General features: G+C 35.3%; 1 protein-coding gene across 13 annotated transcripts in view; it reads left to right on the top strand.

Annotated features, from left to right (window-relative positions):
• The window catches only part of UTRN (utrophin), a 555,792-nt gene that overhangs the window by 502,387 nt on the left and 32,674 nt on the right, over positions 1-20,731 (top strand). For all 13 annotated transcript variants that reach the window (XM_069598624.1, XM_069598629.1, XM_069598632.1 and 10 more), the window contains 3 exons: positions 1,409-1,575; positions 2,496-2,607; positions 17,341-17,477. In XM_069598624.1, coding sequence (XP_069454725.1) covers positions 1,409-1,575; positions 2,496-2,607; positions 17,341-17,477 — 416 coding nt within the window. The remainder of the gene's footprint in view (positions 1-1,408; positions 1,576-2,495; positions 2,608-17,340; positions 17,478-20,731) is intronic.

The following is a 20,731-nucleotide window of genomic DNA, read 5'->3' on the forward strand; positions in this document are numbered from 1 at the left end:
ACAACAAACCTCCATGAACAAGAGCTGTTTCTGTCTTTTCACTGTTGTATCATTATCTACAGTGTCATGAACATCATAGCTACTTAATAGTTGTTTATTAAATAAATGAATAAAATTGCCCTGAGCTCCTATAGGCAAGATTTTTTAAAAATATTAAGATGTTGTTGAAATTGCATTGTTTCCTTTGAGACATATGTACAAAAGGAGAATGATGTATATTCTCCTTTATATAAAAATTTATACTGATTTAAGTTACTGTTATTAAACAGGAAAAGCATGTTTGTTTCTTTTTGATGCTTACTGTATAGAAAAGCATTTTAGGAATCTTACTGTTGATGTTATGCATATGCATAAACTATAAGCCTGTAGATATTTTTCCATGGCATATCCAATGATTTGTCACTGCTGAGGGAAAAATGCCTACACTATCTCTTTAAGAAGAATTGATGTTATGGGTTATTACATTTTATAATGGCCCTGTTTGTTGTTTTAAAGATAACAAAAAATACCAAATGAAAATTCTAAATATGATTCTCATATGTGCTGGTTCATAGAATGACCTTGACAACAGCAGAAGATAGATGTTAGCACAAATTAAACTTTGCACATGTGAAAATTACTTAGTCTTAGGATTTAAAAAGACACCAAGACATTTCAAACAATTTATCACAATACATTTGGAAATCCTGCAAAATATATTCACGGTAATGTGCTCCTGGTGTGATGTTATACCAGGACTGAAAAATAACAGAGGGATAACAGTTTTTTGGGTCATGGATTCATTTATATGAAGTAAAATTTATAAAAATGACTGAAAAAATGTATACAAATGTATGATAGCAGTTTCTTCTACAGAAAAAGGAAAGTGAATGCTGTGGGGAGAGTGGCAAGTAAAAATTAGGTCTTCAACTTAATCTGTAATGTTTTGATTCTATCACATAAAAACAATCAGAGAATTATAAGAAAAACTGGCAAACTGTAGAAATAACAGCTTTTATTTAGCATTTACAATGGCTTTCAAGTTTGGGAACTTATCAGTGAGTCTTTACTTTCTCAGTGTTTGCAGTCTTAGATGAATGAGTTTTATAGTTTTAAAGTATCTGTGTGAAGAGCAGCTAGAATTGTATGAGTTTTGAGTTGTTTTTTTTTTAAAAATCTGGGTCTATTAAGATATTGAGGGTTTTTTTCTTCTTTGTATATGACAATTTCTTCTTTTTCTCTTTTCCAATTCTAAAATTTTTTTCCTTGATGAACATTAAATATTTTGTGATTTAAGTGACTTGGAAAGGGTTCTATAATTCTCCTTTTACTTCTATACAGATTTTCAGAAGAGTTTGAAGCAGCAACAGTTGCTGCAATTTAAATGGAGACATTTTCTTCACTTTTAACATACTTGTTTCTTGCCCAGAATAACAACAAGCCAGAGATAAGTGTGAAAGAGTTTATAGATTGGATGCGTCTGGAGCCACAGTCCATGGTTTGGCTGCCGGTTCTACATCGCGTGGCAGCAGCTGAGACTGCAAAACATCAGGCTAAATGCAACATCTGTAAAGAATGTCCAATTGTTGGATTCAGGTAGGGTGATCCATTATCAGTGGTGTCAGGAGGCTCTTTTTCTGTTCCATTTGTGTAGTTTCAGTGTTTGTCCATTATTCCTTCCCACTGGTTCCCATTTGTGGGGGTTTGCCTCCTAAAGAAATGGTATGCTTGATATGTACCATCTATCTGAAAATAGCATTCCCTCAAATAGCCAGGACACAAAGCTTTTTTTTTTTTTTTTTTTTATAGTTCTTATTTATACTATTTGGCTCCAGAACCAGAGATCTTTCTGAATTCCTATTTACATAGGTCAGAGAAGTGTTCATGCATAATATTTTGCATGAGTCTTTATGTATATATGACCCTGATGGAATTTGGTGATGTTCTAAGACCTTTAAGATCAAACTTGGTAAACAAGAAGTAGCATTTAAATACTAACTGAGAAGTAATCAGATTACTTCATGTTACTTCTGCCAAGTTTGACATGATGGAGATTAAGCCAACTTTCACACCAGGAGTCTTTGTCAGGGAATTTTGAGATTCATTTTTTATTGACGGTAAAGGTGATATTTTAAATTTTGATGTGTCAGGCTAATAAACATAACTCTTTCCTTTGTCATTTTGCATTCACATCCAAACATTATAGAAAATCTTTTGACATGGATATTTGTCATCTTGTTATGTTGAAACAGATGAAAATATTATCTAGAGATTTCAACTACAAAAATTTGCCTTCTCCCCTCACTTAGGAGATGGTTTCCTTAATTTCTTTTGTGAAATTTAAGATTCTTTCTGTCCTAATTTGGAGCTAAAAAACGACAACAGCAAATTCTACATTTCTGGCCAATATAACTTTTATTTTCATTGTGATTCAGATGAGTAAAATTCCTTACCACACGTGTTTTAGACTATATAATAAGTTTACAAATCAAAGAATTTTCTTTTCTTCTCTCTAGGTATAGAAGCCTGAAGCATTTTAACTATGATGTTTGCCAGAGTTGCTTTTTTTCGGGTCGAACAGCGAAAGGTCACAAATTGCATTACCCAATGGTGGAATATTGTATACCTGTGAGTACTAAACCATTGTTTGCTTTTTTTTAAGTACTGCTTTTTCATTAATTAGTATCTAAAATTATTCAGTTTTAATATTGTCTGAAAAAAAGTCCTTTTCAAAATTGCTTAACCATATTTTTTTGTTGTTTTAGGCAAATACATCTGTGTTGAAATTTTTAGCACAGAATAATTATACTTTTTTCAGAAAAATTAACTTATTAAATTTTATTTACATCTATGTTTTTGATTTTGAGCTTAACATTCTTAGTAGCAAACTCTTTTAAGAGCTTACACTGACCTACATTGAAAACGATACTGTAATGAGAAGTTGTTTTTTTAGACATATTTAAAATAGTTTACATGATGAAACATTGTATTTACATTAACAAAATGTAGAAAACTGGAGAAAGTAAAAAAGTCATAAATCTAGCTGCTGAATAAACTACCTTGCAATATCCTTCTATATCTCTGATTTTAAGACTTTATTTATTTTCATATTTCTGTAATTTTGATACTGCTTTTTTCACTGAACATCTTATATAATAAGTATTCCCACATATTATCATGCAGTATAATTTTCCTAGTTACAGAATATGGGAGTGAATTATTACAATTTATTTTACCATTCCGTTAGGTTTCAACCTTTAGTTCGTTTTCAATTTTCTGATATTATAAGCAACACTCATAAATATCATTGTGAAAATAACTTTCCATATATTACATAAATTACATTTCTATAGAATAAAGTACTTAGAAGTAGATGATCTGAGTCAGTGGCCAAAATACTTCATGTCTAGTTATTTTCCAGAAGAAGTTTATACAACTTTACATTGGGCTCCCCTGGTGGCTCAGATAGTAAAGAATCTGCCTGCAGCATGGGAGGCCCACGTTCAGTTCCTAGGTTGAGAAGATCTCCTGGAGAAAGGCATGGCAGCTCACTCCGGTATTCTTGCCTGGAGAATCCCATGGTAGAGGAGCCTGGTGGGTCCATGGAGTCACTAAGAGTCAGACACAACTGAGCAACTAATCCTTTCACCACTTTACATTGTTATAACACTTTGTTAATGCTTCACTGGTATTGGATACTGATTCCTGTTGTTCCTTTGATCTAAGATATTTTTTTTCGGACGTAATCTTCTTTTCCTGTCAATAACTATTTCTCAGCTTCTTTCCAAATAGTGAACCAAAATTTATTCATAGAGTTGTACATTTTCTTTGGCTTAGGGAATTGAGTTACTTTTTGGGTCATAAATTGACAGAAAGGCAGCAATACTTATAAAATATACACACATAAATCTCACTCACATTCTTAGGTATCTTATGTCAGATAAATAGGTACCATATATGTGGAGAAAAAAACCTCTAGAATGTTGCTGAATTATAATAGATGGAATGCAGTGCATAATAATTTTAGGAAAAAAATGCCAAGAAAATCTATGAAGCAGCATTTATTATTATGATTAGCATGCTCATTCACTCAACAAATAAATATTGAGGACTTGCCATGTGTCAGATGCTATTTTTAGCTTTGATAATTCATCAGTGTACTCCCAAGATAGACAAGATCACTGACTCTCCTACTCCTTTCTGTTCAGGAGGAGAAGATATGTGACAGAGAACAAGGAAACAAATAAATGAGATCATTACAGATTGCAGTAAGTGCCTCGAAAGAAATAAATGGATAATGAGGTAGAAGATTAGAGGAGGCACTTTAGATAAAGAAATCACAGACGGTCTTTTGGAGAAATTAGTGTTTTAGTTGAGCTTGAAGGATGAGAAAGAATTGGGTGTGTAAATAGCTGGTATCAAAGGGTATTTTGGAAAGAGGTTGGCATGACTGGAGCATAGAAGAAAATGGAGTATATTATTGCCCAAGGGGAGTGTGGTAGGTAGCACTGGCTATTTGAAGTGCCCAGAGCAAAGTAAACATGTGGGGCCCCTTGCTAAAAATTTGCTAAGACTTTCAAGATGGTAACAGTAGAGCATTAAGCCAAGCTCAGGGAGACTCTGACTGAGTGTGAACCCCTTTGTAGCTGCACAGGTCACACCGCCGCAGACCTGGCCCTGGGGTTGGGAAGGAGGTGAGAACAAAAAGACTAGGAACAGAAAAAAACTCAGTTGAGTTTCACAAAGAGTGAATTTCTCCCTTCACAAAAGAGAGAATGAGAAAGGTAAGAGATGAGGTTAAAGAGAAATGCAGTTATCAGCCTGTGCAGACCCCTGCTGGTCACTACAAGGTGTCTGGATTGGGGTGAAATATATATTGAAGGACTTACCTGGTGACTCAGCTGGTAAAGAATCCACCTGCAGTGCAGGAGACCCCAGTTCAATTCCTGGGTTGGGAAGATCTGCTGAAGAAGGGATAGGCTACCCAACCTAGTATTCTTGGGTTTCCTTTGTGGCTAAGATGGTAAAGAATCTGCCTGCAATGTGGGAGACTTGGGTTCGATCCCTAGGTTGGGAAGATCTCCTGGAGGAGGGCATGACAACCCACTCCAGGATTCTTGCCTGGCGAATTCCATGAACAGAGTAGTCTGGAGGGCCACAGTCCATAGGATCACAAAGAGTTGGACATGGCTGAAGCAACTAAGCACAGCACAGCACATATAGTGAAATTTGCATAATTACAGCTAGAAATTTTGGAAACTGATTATAAAGAACTAATGTCAACATGGGAAAAATCATAAAGTAAATATACATTAAAGATGTATAAAAGTGACTACACATTTTAAGATGTATAAAGTCGGTAGACAGCATTTTGAAAAGCAGAGACGTTACTTTGCTAACAAAGATCTGTATAGTCAAAGATGTAGTTTTTCCTGTAGTCACGTATAGATGTGAGAGTTGGACCATAAAGAAGGCTGAGCATGGAAGAATTGATGCTTTTGAACTGTAGTGTTGGAGAAGACTCTTGAGAGTCCCTTCGATGGCAAGAAAATCAAACCAATCAATCCTAAAGGAAATCAGTCCTGAGTATTCATTGGAAGCACTGATGCTGAAGCTGAAGCTCCAGTACTTGGCCACCTGATGCAAAGAGCTGACTCATTATAAAAGACCCTGATGCTGGGAAAGATTGAAGGCAGGAGGAGAAGGGGGTGAGAGAGGATGATATGGTTGAATGGCATCAACTCAATGGACATGAATTTGATCAAGTTCCAGGTGATGGTGAAGGACAGGGAAGCCTGGGTTGCTATAGTCCATGGGGTTGCAAAGAGTCGGACACCACTGATTGACTGAACAACAACAAAGTCAGTAAGGCTTCCCCAGTGGCTCGGCAGTAAAGAATCTGCCTGCCAATGCAGGAGACCCAGGTTCCATCTCTGGGTTGGAATGATCCCCTGGAGAAGGAAATGGCAACCCCCTCTGGTATTCTTGGCTGGAGAATCCCATTGACAGAGGATCCTGGTGGGCTACAGTCCATGGAGTCACAAAAGAGTCAGACATGACTTAGAGACTAAACAACAACAATGAATTCAGTAAAGGTGTTTAAAATTACTAATTTTTTTGGCCTTCATAATGATTCATAATAATAATTCATAATGATTTTGAGAAACACCTACAATTTAAAATCTATGGCTCTTCAGCATCAATCTGTGGTCAGTGGGGTGAGCTTGAGAACCACGGATACACTGATGAATTTTACTCTCTGGCTATCATTTTAGGATAAAATCTAAGTTACCCAAAGCTCTTCTTGTTACCTACTCTTTGCAAAATCACTGTTATTATGCCTAAGAGTACAGCTTGCCCTGCATTGTATAGGATGGCTTCCTTTTTGAAGATGTGTTCTGGGAGGGTTTTTTGCCCCTTTCTGAAGTTTGCATAGCAATATTAATCAGCACCCTACTCATCATTCACCTCTTAGGGCAGGTTATTTTCTGCATTTGACCCCACAACTTTTGATAAAATGACTAAAAAATATATATATATATAAATTGAGTCTTTAAAAGACATACTATTAAATTCAAATAGTAATGAATTATTTGATTTAACTGCTTTCTAAAATTTCTTTTTCTTTCAGTGAGCTTTATTCATTTTTGGTATATTTTTCTTTTATCCAGTGTTCCGTCAACTCATCTGATCTCTGCCTTATAAAATGAACTCAAATGTGAATTTTTCAATACAGTCATAGTAAGCACCACTTAAATGTTAAATGGATTAGACCTTTCTGTATAAATGCTGATGTTGGCATTTCTTATAGTGCATCTCTGCTTATGGTTAGGAAAATGCCCTAGTCATATTACTGACTTGATTTCTTTCCCATTCAAGTTTCTTTTTCAGCTGAATCTGAATGTTTCTGTTGGTAAAAGCTTTCCAAAGCTTATAAGCCTTATTTTAAACCCTCAAAGCTCAAAAAATATTTTTTTCAAATGTATCTTGAAAAAATACTGTATTATCTATCTATTGTCTTTAGATGTAGAATGACTAATAGTGTATGAATTAACTATCCTAATTTATGAAGATATTTTATGAAATTGATAGTAAAGCATTTATCTACAGAAATGAAATAGAATTTTTCTTTTGCTAGGAAATGACTTTTTAAAATGCTTATTTCCTCTCCACCATTCTATAATCCAGATTTGTACATTTAAAGTTCTTTCATGAGGCCCAAAAAGAGTTCCTCTAAAACAGACAATATGACATAAACTATATTTAATGCTTGTTACTATTATCTCTCCATTCATTTGAAAATCCCACTTTTTCATGAAAACAGCATGACTCTTATTTTGTGTGAGAAATCTTCCCAAATTTTTTTTTTTTTTTGCCTTTGCTCAACGAAACAGGTCATTCTGTGGTTTTGACCACTAGCCCCTGCTTTACCATTTGGTATTTGATTCTGTGTTATCTTGCATTGCTTTCTCTGTTGGTGTTTTTGCCCTTTCAACTATCTTTTTCACTCCTTGGGACAAGGATGATTCATACTTTTCCTAATATGCATGGTTAATTCTTGTACACAAAAACTGAATGTGCCCATACCTGATATTATATATAGTATTTATAGAATATTAAAGCTGGAAAGAGTCTAAGAAAATACCTAATTCATCCTCATTTTTAAAAAAGACTAAGTCTTAGAGAAAGTAAGTGATTTGTTTAAAGTCAGTGACATGGATTTAGTGATTTATCTACATTTGAGAAATATATATACAGTTTAGGAGAAGACAATGGCAACCCACTCCAGTACTCTCGCCTGGAAAATCCCATGGATGAAGGAGCCTGGTAGGCTGCAGTCCATGGGGTCGCTAAGAGTCAGACATGACTGAGCGACTTTACTTTTTAGGCTGAGGCTAAGGGAGAAATGGCACAGACCTGCTTTATTCTTGTTCTTTGATTGTATAGTCTGGGATGGAAAGGATTGTAGGGGAGATGGTATTGTCATGGGAGCGTCAATATTCACTGAAAGAGAAAGGTTGAAATTGCAGTTATGAACAAGATGTAAGGGAATGTGTTCATAAGTAAAACACAGAATCCACACTAACAGCTAAAAGGGAAAAAATAAATAAAAGATTAATAGAGGCTGTGTGCATCTGTGGATGGTGGCCTGATCCACATTGGGAAAGTGGGGAAAGTGAATAGAGTGCTTACTCATTGGTAAATACAGACATCAGGAACTGAAGCAGTAGCCCAGATGGGAAGTTTTGAGAGTCATGTTAGCTCAGGGAGAAGGAATATTTGTAAAACTTTATTTCTAGCAAAGTCAAAAACATCAGCTACTTCCAGCATTCAAATTGTTGGGAGTGGAATCAAGGCAAAATTCTCATTTACATGCTGGGTTTGGACAGGACTAGTTTGTTCTGATAGTCATGTTGAGTTCCTGATGAGAAGAGAGGAAGATTGGTAACAGTCTATTAAAAGTTAGCAACACTTCAAACAGATTTGTATTGCATTTTTTTAGAAAGTATATGTTACTTTTAAAGAAACAGGTTCAAGAATGTTCTTCTCACTATTGGTTAACATATGGGGAAATTAAATTTCATATTTTCAGTGTTTTTAGAGGTATAGAAAAATCAGTTTCCTACTGAAAAAAAAAAACAGAAAAAGTTTTATTTTTAAAGCTAAAAGTGAAATCTCTCTTTTCTTTACAAACAATATGTCACTGGCAAGAAACAAAAAGAACAAAGGAAAAAAACTAGAAATAGTTGTTTTGTCGACCCCTCCCTACTCCTGCCAACATCAATGTATTCGTAGGACTATAAACATCAAATATAGAACATGCAGATTCATTCTTTGGAAAGCTCTCCACTGAGTTAGTGTAGTTTGTTTCTGGCAGTCTTACTTCTTTAGATGAGACTTGGGATGTTGCCAATCTCAATCTCTAAAAACGCAGCATCATTGCTTTCTCTGGCCTCAGCATCCTAAGTGGTTTTTTAGTTCTTGCCCAGTCTACATTGTTATCCCAGTAAGTTGAGTGCATTTAGATCGCGTTGTTCACCTTTAAGGTGACATTTCTTATTCTTGACTCCTTGATGATTTTTTTAATGCTAATATTTTAGTTTCATATTTTTCCATTAGAACTGAGAATGCTCTGAAGCTTGTCTTACTAATTTTATCCTACCTATAAAATTCAGTGTATCTGAATTTCAACTTGTTGAAATCATTGAAACTTAAAGCAAAACTGAGAGGTTGTTTTTCATTTTTTAAAAAACTATTGGAATGTCTTTAAGATTAGCCCTATGATAATGCAATGTACTTTTTACACTTTGCATCTGTCATTTGAGACTATTGACTATATTTAAGAAGTAAATGTTGCTAATGAGAATCTTGTTCAACAGTGGTTTTTGTACTTGTGCATGACCTAAATAGTATTATTTAATTATTCTATTCAGGTGCCAAAGATCATATTGTTTCTTATGTAACCTTGATTTTCCTCCTTATTCTAGCCTGTCTTCCTCTGCCTATAACTTATGCATATATGTAGTTAAGTTAAAAACATGATGTTGGGAGTATTTGATAAAGAATTAGATGATACTGCTATCCGAAGTTATGAATTGACCAAATAAATTTTTAGAAGATTTAAAATGAATATAGTTTTATTTTCTGAAATAGAATTCAAGAGTTAAAAATCATCTCATGCTGCCAGCTTACACAGGAGTTTTGAGGATTTGGGTTGAGAGTTACTGCAGGCTACCTTTTATAATTCAGCAACACATTTTAAATAATTGATTTGTACTAGTTGGTAGGGACCAAGTCAAGAACTAATTACTTGTTATTATCCAAATAAGTTTTCATTATTATCTCACTGCTACTTAATAGCAGCATAGTAGTGAAAGAAAACATAAGTACCCACTTGTCTATGTAGGTTCAATTTTAAAATGTTTGTCACAGTGACTCACCTTCGTTAGATTTCCAAAAATGACAGTTTGAATGACAGTCCTTGTTTGAATATTTGAGTTCTTACATAATTGTTACAAATCAATCCAGAAGGATTGGGGGGAGATGGTGGTAGCAGTGGCTTCAGAGTTTTTCAGTCTATTTGCCTTTGCCGTTTTCTTCCCGTTAGTAAAGTAGTTACATAAAAAGAGACACAGCAGATACACAGCAATACCAAACCTCTGGATAATATTTACAACAAAACTAGGTAGTGAGATATCCCCAAAATAAATCTAGGTGGTAACAAGCCATACCAGTCACAAAACTTGCAAGATATTGTTGGAGAGGAAAAAAAATTTACCTCTTCCTTTTCTAGATTCTTCTGGCTGGTCTAATAATTAAATTGACCTGAGACAGATTAATAGGAGAAAACCTAATGTTAATTTTGTGCATATGAGAGACTCAAAGACGTGACCAAAGCAGGCAGCTTCTGTACCTTTAAGACAAGCAAACACCAGCAAAATAACGTTGTGAAGAACTGATAATGCAGAGAAATTTAGGCTTGGGTACCAATTAGTGAAGCATCTAAGCAGATGGTTTACACAGCTTTCTCGGCGTTGAAGTCCCTCTTTCCATGATAAGGTGTCTCTGTCCCTCCTGGTGCAGGGAGACTATTTTTTACATGGGAGATGATTTCCTGCTTTCAGGGGGACAAAGAGGAGGGCCAGAGTGTTCTTCGAGTGCTGGCTGTTTTCAAGTAACTTTAACAACTGATTGGTATGCCCCTTTGTTGTATTTGGGGTGATAGAACTCAGGAAAAAATTAGAAATAAAAGAAAAATAATTTTGAAAGTTAAAGCTAATTAATTTTAGTCTTAATAAACAGAGCATATAAATACCATTAAAAAAATAGAAGGTGAATAAGAGGCAAACTTTAAAGCTCAAAGAAAAGTTAATGGAGACACAGAGGTAGAGAACAAATGTAAGGAAAGCAGCGGGGGTGGGGGAGAGGGTGGGGAGGGTAGTGGAGGGGGTTGAATTGGGAGATTGGGATTGACACATATACACTGCTGATGCTGTGTATAAAACATAACTAATGAGAATATACTGTATAGCAAAAAAAAAAAACTCGAAGAGAAGTAAAGAAAGCAACATAAAGGATCAAGAAAAATGACAAATATTGAAGATAGTCATAAAAGAAAAGAAAAAATGGAAAATATGGACAATATGAGTCCATGAAGAAAAAACCCAAAGTAGAACAAGCACTGTTAATAAAAATGCCAGAAAATAAGGAGAACTAATCAGTTCTACTTCCAAAATTATTTTTTTGGGAAAAATCTTTCCACTGTCCAAAAAAAAGAAAAAGTGAATCTCTATACTGAAAGAGTATATTAATGCCTGGGCTCTCCAACACTATGGAATATCCTGGTAAAATTACTGGTCTTTGAAGTAAAACGGAGTCTTTTGGTCATTTAAACAAAAAGAAAAACTGAATTAGAAAAGAAAGAAAATTAAATAACCATCAGACTTTTCAATATCAATGCTTTATACAAATGAAAATGGAGGAACATACTTAAGAAACTCAAGGGAAAAATATATGAGCCAAGAATTTTATATCTAGAAAAACCAACTTTCTAGTAACTAGCAAAGAACACAGGAAATCTGTCATTAGCATGTAAGAACTCAGGTAACATTGGTCCTATGAACACTTCTTGCAGAATTATTTGAGAGACCAGACTTCAGATAACTAAAGTAACTAGAGAAATAACATCCTGGGAACTGATGGATTAACAACATTAAATACATTGTTACAGACAGTAAAGAGTCTGCCTGCAAAGCATGAGACCTGGGTTTGATCCCTGGGTCAGGAAGATCCCCTGGAGAAGGGAATGGCTACCTACTCCGGTATTCTTGCCTGGAGAATTCCATGGACTGAGGAGCCTGATGGGCTACAGTCCATAGGATCATAAAGAATTGGACTCAATTGAGCAACTAACATATACACAGCTTAGTAGAACTTTTTTTTTTTTAACTTTATTTTACTTTACAATACTGTATTGGTTTTGCCATACATTGACATGAATCCACCATGAGTGTACATGCGTTCCCAAACATGAACCTCCCTCCCACCTCCCTCCCCATAACATCTCTCTGGGTCATTCCCATGCACCAGCCCCAAGCATGCTGTATCCTGTGTCGGGCATAGACTGGCGATTCGATTCTTACATGATAGTATACCTGTTACAATGCCATTCTCCCAAATCATCCCACCCTCTCCCTCTCCCTCTGAGTCCAAAAGTCCGTTATACACATCTGTGTCTTTTTTGCTGTCTTGCATACAGGGTCATCATTGCCATCTTTCTAAATTCCATATATGTGTTAGTATACTGTATTGGTGTTTTTCTTTCTGGCTTACTTCACTCTGTATAATCGGCTCCAGTTTCATCCATCTCATCAGAACTGATTCAAATGTATTATTTTTAACGGCTGAGTAATACTCCATTGTGTATATGTACCACAGCTTGGTAGAACTTAAACAGGACAACCAGGAAGAGGCCCCCTACAGGCCAAAGTTGGGACAGTTTGAGCTTCAGTAATGATAATATAGTTAACCCTCGAACAGCTCAGGGGTTGGGAGTACCAACCCTCCGAACAGTGGAAAATCCATTACAGTGGGCCCTCCTTATTCATAGTTTGTGTAGTGAGTGCTATTGTGCATATTCAGTGAAAAAAAAAGTATATGAGTGGATCCATGTATTTCAAACCCATGTTGTGCAAGGGTCAACTGTAATTGACCCTTTCATCAATAGATGAAAACTCATAAATATATTAATCTATGAATTGATAATGATATTTTGAAACAATTTAAAAATTGATCATCTTTGGAAGATGATACGAAACCAATCCATTACAGAGCAAAGTGGTCAATAAAAGAGAAAAATCAAACATATAATCTTGCCTTTCTTGAACTGTACTACTGAGTAACTAAACAGATGGGGGAGGATGTCTTTAATTTTTTAAACTAGGAATGAATGATAGACTATCACCATTTAAAAGTCCTCATTGGATGAATATAGACATTTAGCATGAAAGGTGCTGCTGCTGCTGCTGCTAAGTTGCTTCAGTCGTGTCCGACTCTGTGTGAGCTAGGAGTACATAATAGAGATGACCAGACATCATGTGTCTTCTGTAATCCTATGAAATGCCACCAATAATCTTGCCAGAAATTCAAACCTGAGTCTCATGTATTCTCTGGATCCAGCTGCCAATTGGAAGGAGCATGCTAAACTGCACCAAAAATGTGCAACCAGCAAAATCTAGACAATAGAAAATGCTACTGGTCGAATTGCCTGGGTTTCCAACAGATAAGTTGTAAGAAAATGGACAGTATGAAGAAGAAATCTGGTAGATTAAAAGTGACTTTAAATATATCATATTTTTTAGGACAGACATTGGAGTGATAAAACTTACTTTTAAAACACAAGGAAATTATTGTTACAAAAATGAGGATGATGGCTTTATGGAGGTAGGGAGGGGTTGTAACTGGAACAAGTCTTCTGGAATGTCCAACGAAGTTCAATTTCCTGACTTGATGGTGTTTAACATATAATTTATTTTATTAAACCATATGTCTGTTGTATATAGTTTTATATATGTATGTTTTATTTTGCCATAAAAAGGATTAAAAATAAATTGATCCAATACCAAACATTTTAAGACTGATTATCTCTGGGTGACAGAAGAACTGGTAATTTTAATGTTTCTTTTTTCTCTTTCATGTGTATTTTTTCTAATTGTACTTACACTGAACATTTCTTAGATATGCAATTTAAAATTAGAAAGTGACATTTCAATATAAATCTTGTAAAAATCAGCCACAGGGTATCTTGGTAGGACTTTATTTAAAATAAAGAGGAAATTCAGAATATTATAATAGTTTAATCAATGGCTGTGACTTCTTTTTCTTTCAAAACTTAAAACTGTTTAGTTTTTCCTAGAGAGATGACACAGTGCCAGTCTGGTGAACAGACGTAGGTTTGTGAGTTTTCCTGACCTTCTTGATCTGAATCCCTCTAAGCTTTAGTGTCACGTTCCTTTTGGGTCAAAAAAGTGGTAATGGTCTCATCACACTTGATAGTAAAAAGAAATTCAAGGAAAGCTGTTTGTAAGGTGAGACTTCTGTGCTAATACATCACCCTCATTACATCTACTGATATCTACAAAATCTTTTTGTTTCTTTGCTTAGAGCAATAAATGAAAACCTAGTCTTTCAGGAGATGCATGGATAAGTTAAAATGCTGGATAATTTGTGTAGTAATGAATGATCCTTTCAATTTCATCTTCACATCATATTATCAATAGCTGTTTGCTTAAAAAAGAACAACTCTCCACACTAGCATGGAGACGGAGTTAAGTCTGATGATATTGATTATGTTAGGTGAGTGGTCCTCTGTTTGACCTTTTTACCAACTGTTACTCAAGCACCTTCAAACAGAGAAATTTTAGGTACTATCATTAGATAGCAAATTAGATCACATATGTACAAATATATTTTAACCTTTTTTTGGTGAGAAAATAGGCATAATTCATTTTCTTGGTTCTATCTAAATTAAGGAATCACATTCCTGTGGGATGAATTACTTTTCACTTTTTCTCTTAATATTGTGTAAAGTTTATGGTGATAGCAAATTTAGTGCCCTTAGATTACGAGGGCACTTTCTCCTCATTAGCATTCCTCATAGGAGAATGCACTCATTTTTTCTAAAAATAAAACTCGAGCATTATCAGAAACCCCTTCTATAACTTTTTGGGAGGCAGGTAGTTGTTTTTTGTATGCTTTTCTGTGGGAGAGAGAAGGGTTTTCATTGGTTGTCTGGTTTTGCTTTCTTCTTCTATATGGTGAATGTCTTTACCTAAAGAGTGTGTGATGTGGAATGGGACTTGTACTTTTAAATGAGATGTCATTTTTTCCCCATCAAGAGGTCACATTGAAACCCAAATAGAGATAAGTTAGAAGAACATTATGCTTAGTGAAAGAAGCCAGTCACAGAAAACCATATATTATATGATTCCATTTATAAGAAATGTCCAGAATAGACATGTCCATAGAAACAGAAAGTAGATTAGCGGTTGCCAGGGGCTGAGGGGAGGAGATGGGGGTGGTAGTGGGGGCGGAAATGATTGCTAATGGGTACAGGCTTTCTTTCTTTTTGAGGTGACGATGCTATTCTAGAATTAGATAGTGATGATGGTTGCACACCACCATGAATATACCTAAGGGCCCTGTATTGTAGGGCTGTCCTGGAGGAGGCAGACTGGGAAAGTGGCCTGGTGCCTGCCCACCTGGCCTTTCTCCCACCCGCCCACTCAGGGTTGCCTGAGTTAGAGACCTGGATATGGCTTGAAAATCACTGATCCGAACAATATAAACTCTTTTATTGCCAGATGAAAATAGACCAAGTAAAAGCTGGAGGCCATTACTTTCCTGTCTCCTTGTATATTAACAATTTGTTAAGAGCAGACACAGAAATAAATTGGGTCATAAATGCTTATTCTTGCATGGGGCCTTCTTTTTGTATTTCTATCATGGAAAGCTTCTTCTTCTTCTTTTTTTTCTTTCTTTTTACCAAAACATTCAGGATAAACATATCTATAAACTTAATGATCTGAAGCTGTGATACCCATTGCTGAAAGTCCAAATGTCCTTTATAGCAGTGATATATCTTTTTGGCTTTATTCTCAGGACCAGGCTTTGTGTCTCTAAATATTGCCTTCTTTATTCCCAGCTGTGATCTGCTCCTCTCCCCTGTTCTGCCTGGTCAGAGATAAATACCCCCAAACCAGCATCTCATAGCAACACTTTTCCCTGTATAGAGTGCCTTGAATTCTCTTTTTTTCCCCCCAATTAGTAGCTTATTTTCTACACTTTATATTTGAGAGGGTCTGTATCTATATAATGGAAGTATTATATAGTTTGTTCTTTGTTATTCAGAAAAAGATTTGACATTGTGGGTCTGATAGCAAGGTCCGGTGATAACGTGGGCTTTGCTTGCTATACATATTCTTTTAAATAAAAAGAAAACTGATGTATACATAGCTTGGGCTGATTTATGTTATTTCTGCTCTGCAAGGTTAGAGAATCAAGTAGTAGCAGTAGCAGTTGTTTAGTTGCTAAGTCATGTCCAACCCTTGCGACCCCATGGACTGTAGCCCATCAGGCTCCTCTGTCCATGGGATTCTCCAGGCAAGAATACAGGAGTGGGTTGCCATTACCTTCTCCATAGAGAATCAAAAATTCCCTTAATTGTTTACCAGAAGAAAACATATTTAGGTGGCATGAGAGCAAATAGAAAGTAACAAAACCATGTAAGGATTGACTCAATTCAGTTGTTCCAAAAAATATTTTGTTAAGCTTCTGTTTGCAAAACAAGTTTGTGTGAATCCAGGGCATGCTTGTCAGGAGGGAAAAGACAGACTGAGGAGGGTGCAAAGGCTGGGGGAGCAGGTGGCAGGTAGGTCAGTCACCCTAAATGGTTATGTTAACCAATCATATTGAAATGCTTTTTTTAAAAGTCACATTTTATATCACCATTAGTAATTAAGTCCATGTCAAATGCATGCTCTGTGTGTGTGTGTGTGTGTGTGTGCGTGCTCCAGTCACTTAGTCATATCTGACACTTTGAGACCCCATGGACTGTAGCCTGCCAGGCTCCTGTATCCATGAAATTTTCCAGTCAAGAATACTGGAGTGGGTTGTGTTTCCTACTCCAGCGGCTCTTTGTGACCCAGGGATTGAACCCACATCTCCTGCATTGCAGGCAGATTCTTTACCGCTGTACCACCTGGAAAGTCCCATGTCAAATAATTATGTTTATATGGGTGGGAAAGAACAAAGAATCTGACAGTATTCCTTGCAGAACAGAGAACCAGCGTGGCCCTGGTCTTTCTCTCTTGTGTACTGTTTTCTCTTTTTCTAGACTACAATTTGTGCTGGCTTCTGTGAAGTCGGTACAGGATATATGTATATATATGCATATATATATGGGTGAATTATGAGGATGTGTGTGCCTCATTACTTAGCTAAAATCATATAATATCCAGAATACATCCTCACCAAGTGTTTAATAGCAAATTGCAGCTTTTCTAGTGACAGGAATTAATGAATAACACTGCCAAAATTGATTTTAACGTATTGGGGAAATGATTTACTTATTGCTTATTCTCAACAGAAAATTAAAAATTATAAGCTGATTGCTGGAAATATTTAACGATGAGTCTTGATTGCCATGTGTTCTCATGACCTTGTGTGCTATTCCAAAAATACATAAAACTACTGAAAGTGTTGTCATTTAATTGCATCAATTTACATCTGCTCTAATTTGATTGTAGATAGTTGTCTCTTTCCATTTTAATGAGATAAGTGTAATTTTTTTCAACCTCATAGACAACATCTGGGGAAGATGTACGGGACTTCACAAAGGTGCTGAAGAATAAGTTCAGATCGAAGAAATACTTTGCCAAACATCCTCGGCTTGGCTACCTACCTGTCCAGACAGTTCTTGAAGGTGACAACTTAGAGACGTAAGTTTAATTTTACTATTAAACTTGTATCTGTATGTGCTGTTATACCTTATACTTTTATATTAGTGACAAAAGATAAGTCTGATACCCAAAAAGAAGTTGTGTTTTGGTAAAATGTTTCATCTACAAAAAGGGAAACTAAACTTGGACTCAGTGTTTGCAACATGAATTTTGACTGTTTTTGACAGCACAGGTTTAATTTTGCATGTTTTCCAGAACTTTTGAAATATGTAATAATGTATCCGCCTTTGCACTGGTCATCTCTTTTACTCTTAAAAATACTTTAAGCAAATTGTTGTATTTATGCTCTTTCATTACTTTATTTTCCAATTTTCCGTCTTTGTGGTTTTTTTTTTTTTTACTATTTCTTATATGTTTTATACTCATTTTACTTATTTTAATATGTTTATTAATAATGTTTAATTCCTTGCTTCAGATATATGTCTGTATGAAATTTCATCAAAATCTCACATTGCGTTTCTAATTTCTTTTTTTCTTAAACATGGCAGTGAAATAAGATAGCTTTAAATAGAACCTGTAATAGACAGAGTTTTCTTAAAAGTATATCATTTGAGTTTACAAACATAAATGAAACAAAGTTTCAGATTGCAAAATTACTTTGGGATTATAAAATGAAGGATAATAGTTTATAGCCTGAAATGAAAAGAAATTTTAAAATGAACCAGAATAAATGCAAGAACAAAATTTAAATTACTAAGTAATTATATGTCAAGGTCAAAATAAATATGATTTTAAGTCTTTGAATTACTTTTTTTTGAAATATCAGCATAAATATGCCTGCCAAGGCAATTTTCTTGTGCTTGAATCTTGGGGAAAATTAAGTTTTATTGCTAATCATCACCAGAGTGCCTAGTCATAAAGAATAGTGGAGTTCTAGTTACAGAAATATTCCTTCTCAAGTAACTACAGAAGAGAAGCTCTGAAGTGTGGCGTTTTCTACATTATACGGTAAAGAAAACTGAAGTAAGAACTTCAGTAAAAGAACTTCACATAAAAATGTGTTGACATTTAACCTTCAAAACTCATAGTTAACTGATTTGTGTATATATGAGAGATAATCAGAGAACAGTAGCAGTCCAGTGTATTATGACAGTCCATGTCTCAAAGATGTCAAAATAGAGGGATAGACTATTTAGTCCAATTTTTTTATCCATATAAAACTCTTTGGACCAGGGGCTTTGCTACATTTATATGCATTTTTTATTTTTAGTTTGTTTAACCACTAAACAATAAAAGGAAGACTATAGACAAAGTAAAGTGGGTATTTTTATCCCTCCATAGGTAATATTATGGATGTGCATGAAGAAAGAAATACAACGTGGCTATATGTGTAGATAGGTCCAAAAATACCACATACTCATTTAAAGCATACCAAAAACTTCAAACTTTTTGATAACTTTGCTTGATATCAAATTCCGTACAATTAAGATATATGTCTCCCAGTCATTTTTTTCTGCAGTACATTTTAGAAGAAATTTTATTGAAATGATTTTAATTTAAGGCATACTATTGAAATACTTGTGATTCCCTGGTAGCTTGGCTGGTAAAGAATCTGCCTGCAATGCAGGAGACCCCAGTTCAATTCCTGGATCAGGAGGATCCACTGGAGAAGGGATAGGCTACCCACTCCAGTATACTTGGGCTTCCCTAGTGACTCAGCTGGTAAAGAATCTGCTGGCAATGCTTAAAATCTGTAAAGAAGGTATATCCTGATCCTGTCTTTGTTTTGCGGTTAGATTTTTTCCCCTTTCTTTCAAAAAGTATATGATAGTACATTCTTATTTGTTTTAGTGTCTAATATATAGTTTATGCTGAATACCTAATAAAGGTAAAATTTTGCCTATCTTGGTATCAGATCTAAACAACCTTTAGCGTAAGGGCCTGAAGCATAGAATTATTACACAGTGGTTTTATTTACAAGATAATTTGATAGGTTTGAAATAGTGATGTGCTTTTGACTCTTTGGATAAACCATTGGCATTTTATGTTCCAAATAGCTACCTCCCTTGTATGAGTCATGCAGATAGATAGATCTTTTAAATTGCTTTTAAGCAATTTTGATAATTTGCCTTTCACTGTCAAAATAATGACTGACGTTAATAGTTCTGAGTGATTCAGTTAAAGGAAAAGAGAACAGAAAAGTGTGTGCCAAATAATTTTGTGCTATGATTTTTGGCTGTAACTCTGAAGATGCTTCATTTCATCAAAGATGAATGTACCAGCATTTGCAGTGAGAGAAAATGAGGGAAAGAAAAAGAGTGTAAGATTAAATCAAATGTCATGAGATCCTTTTTTGAAAAAGATTTATGAGCTACTGGATACATTGGGCAGATTTTCTTCCTTTTTTAATCCTAGAATGTATTCTTGGAGTTGGTATAGTTCATTTTTCTACTGAGCCCTTTCTAGTACAGGGCCACTTAATCTTCTGGTGTAACAATTTATGTGAATAGGTAGTAAAAATTTTGATTTCATTTATTCTCCTATTTGTGGGAGGAGAACATTGGAGAAAAACCAGTGAAGTGGTAAATGTGTTGAAGTTATTTATGAAGCTGATTAGAATTTCCTTTTGCTTCTTTCTTTTTCATCCCTGCAAAATATAATGTCTTATTCCCTATCCAGTAATTATACATGCATGCATGGAGGGGATTTATGGGAAAATTAGTTATTATTAAAAGGAGGTAAACAAACCCATGCTTAGGTTTATTCAATTAATTTTATAACTATGCAAGATTTTTTTCACAAAAATAAATCAAAATAAATGAGTAGAGCTTGATGAAAGAGTTCTTACCGTTGAAAATAGACCTGAGAAACAAGCTCAAAGGGTGACAAAGTAATTTGAGAATTGAGTGAGATTTATTGGCTAAAAAGGTAGCTTAGTTTCCCTAAAAATTGAAAGGAATAAAATAGGCACCTCTCCCTGGTATTGGTTGGGCTTCCCTGGTGGCTCAATTGGTAGTGAATTCGCCTGCAATGCAGAAAACCCGGGTTGGATCCCTGGGTTGGGAAGATCCCCTGGAGAAGGAAATGGCAACCCACTCTGGTATTTTGGCCTGGGAAATCCCATGGACAGAGGAGCCTGGTGGGCTACAGGGCATGGGGTCACAACAGTCAGAAACAACTTAGCGACTAAACAACCACCACTACCACATGTATTGGTTAAGGTGGAATAGATGAGTTTCTTGGTTTTTTAAGTTCTTATGGTAGCAAGAACCATCTCATAGTAAGTGGAATTA

This window comes from Ovis canadensis, chromosome 8, assembly GCF_042477335.2.
Source record: "Ovis canadensis isolate MfBH-ARS-UI-01 breed Bighorn chromosome 8, ARS-UI_OviCan_v2, whole genome shotgun sequence".
In the NCBI taxonomy this organism is placed as follows: Eukaryota; Metazoa; Chordata; class Mammalia; order Artiodactyla; family Bovidae; genus Ovis; species Ovis canadensis.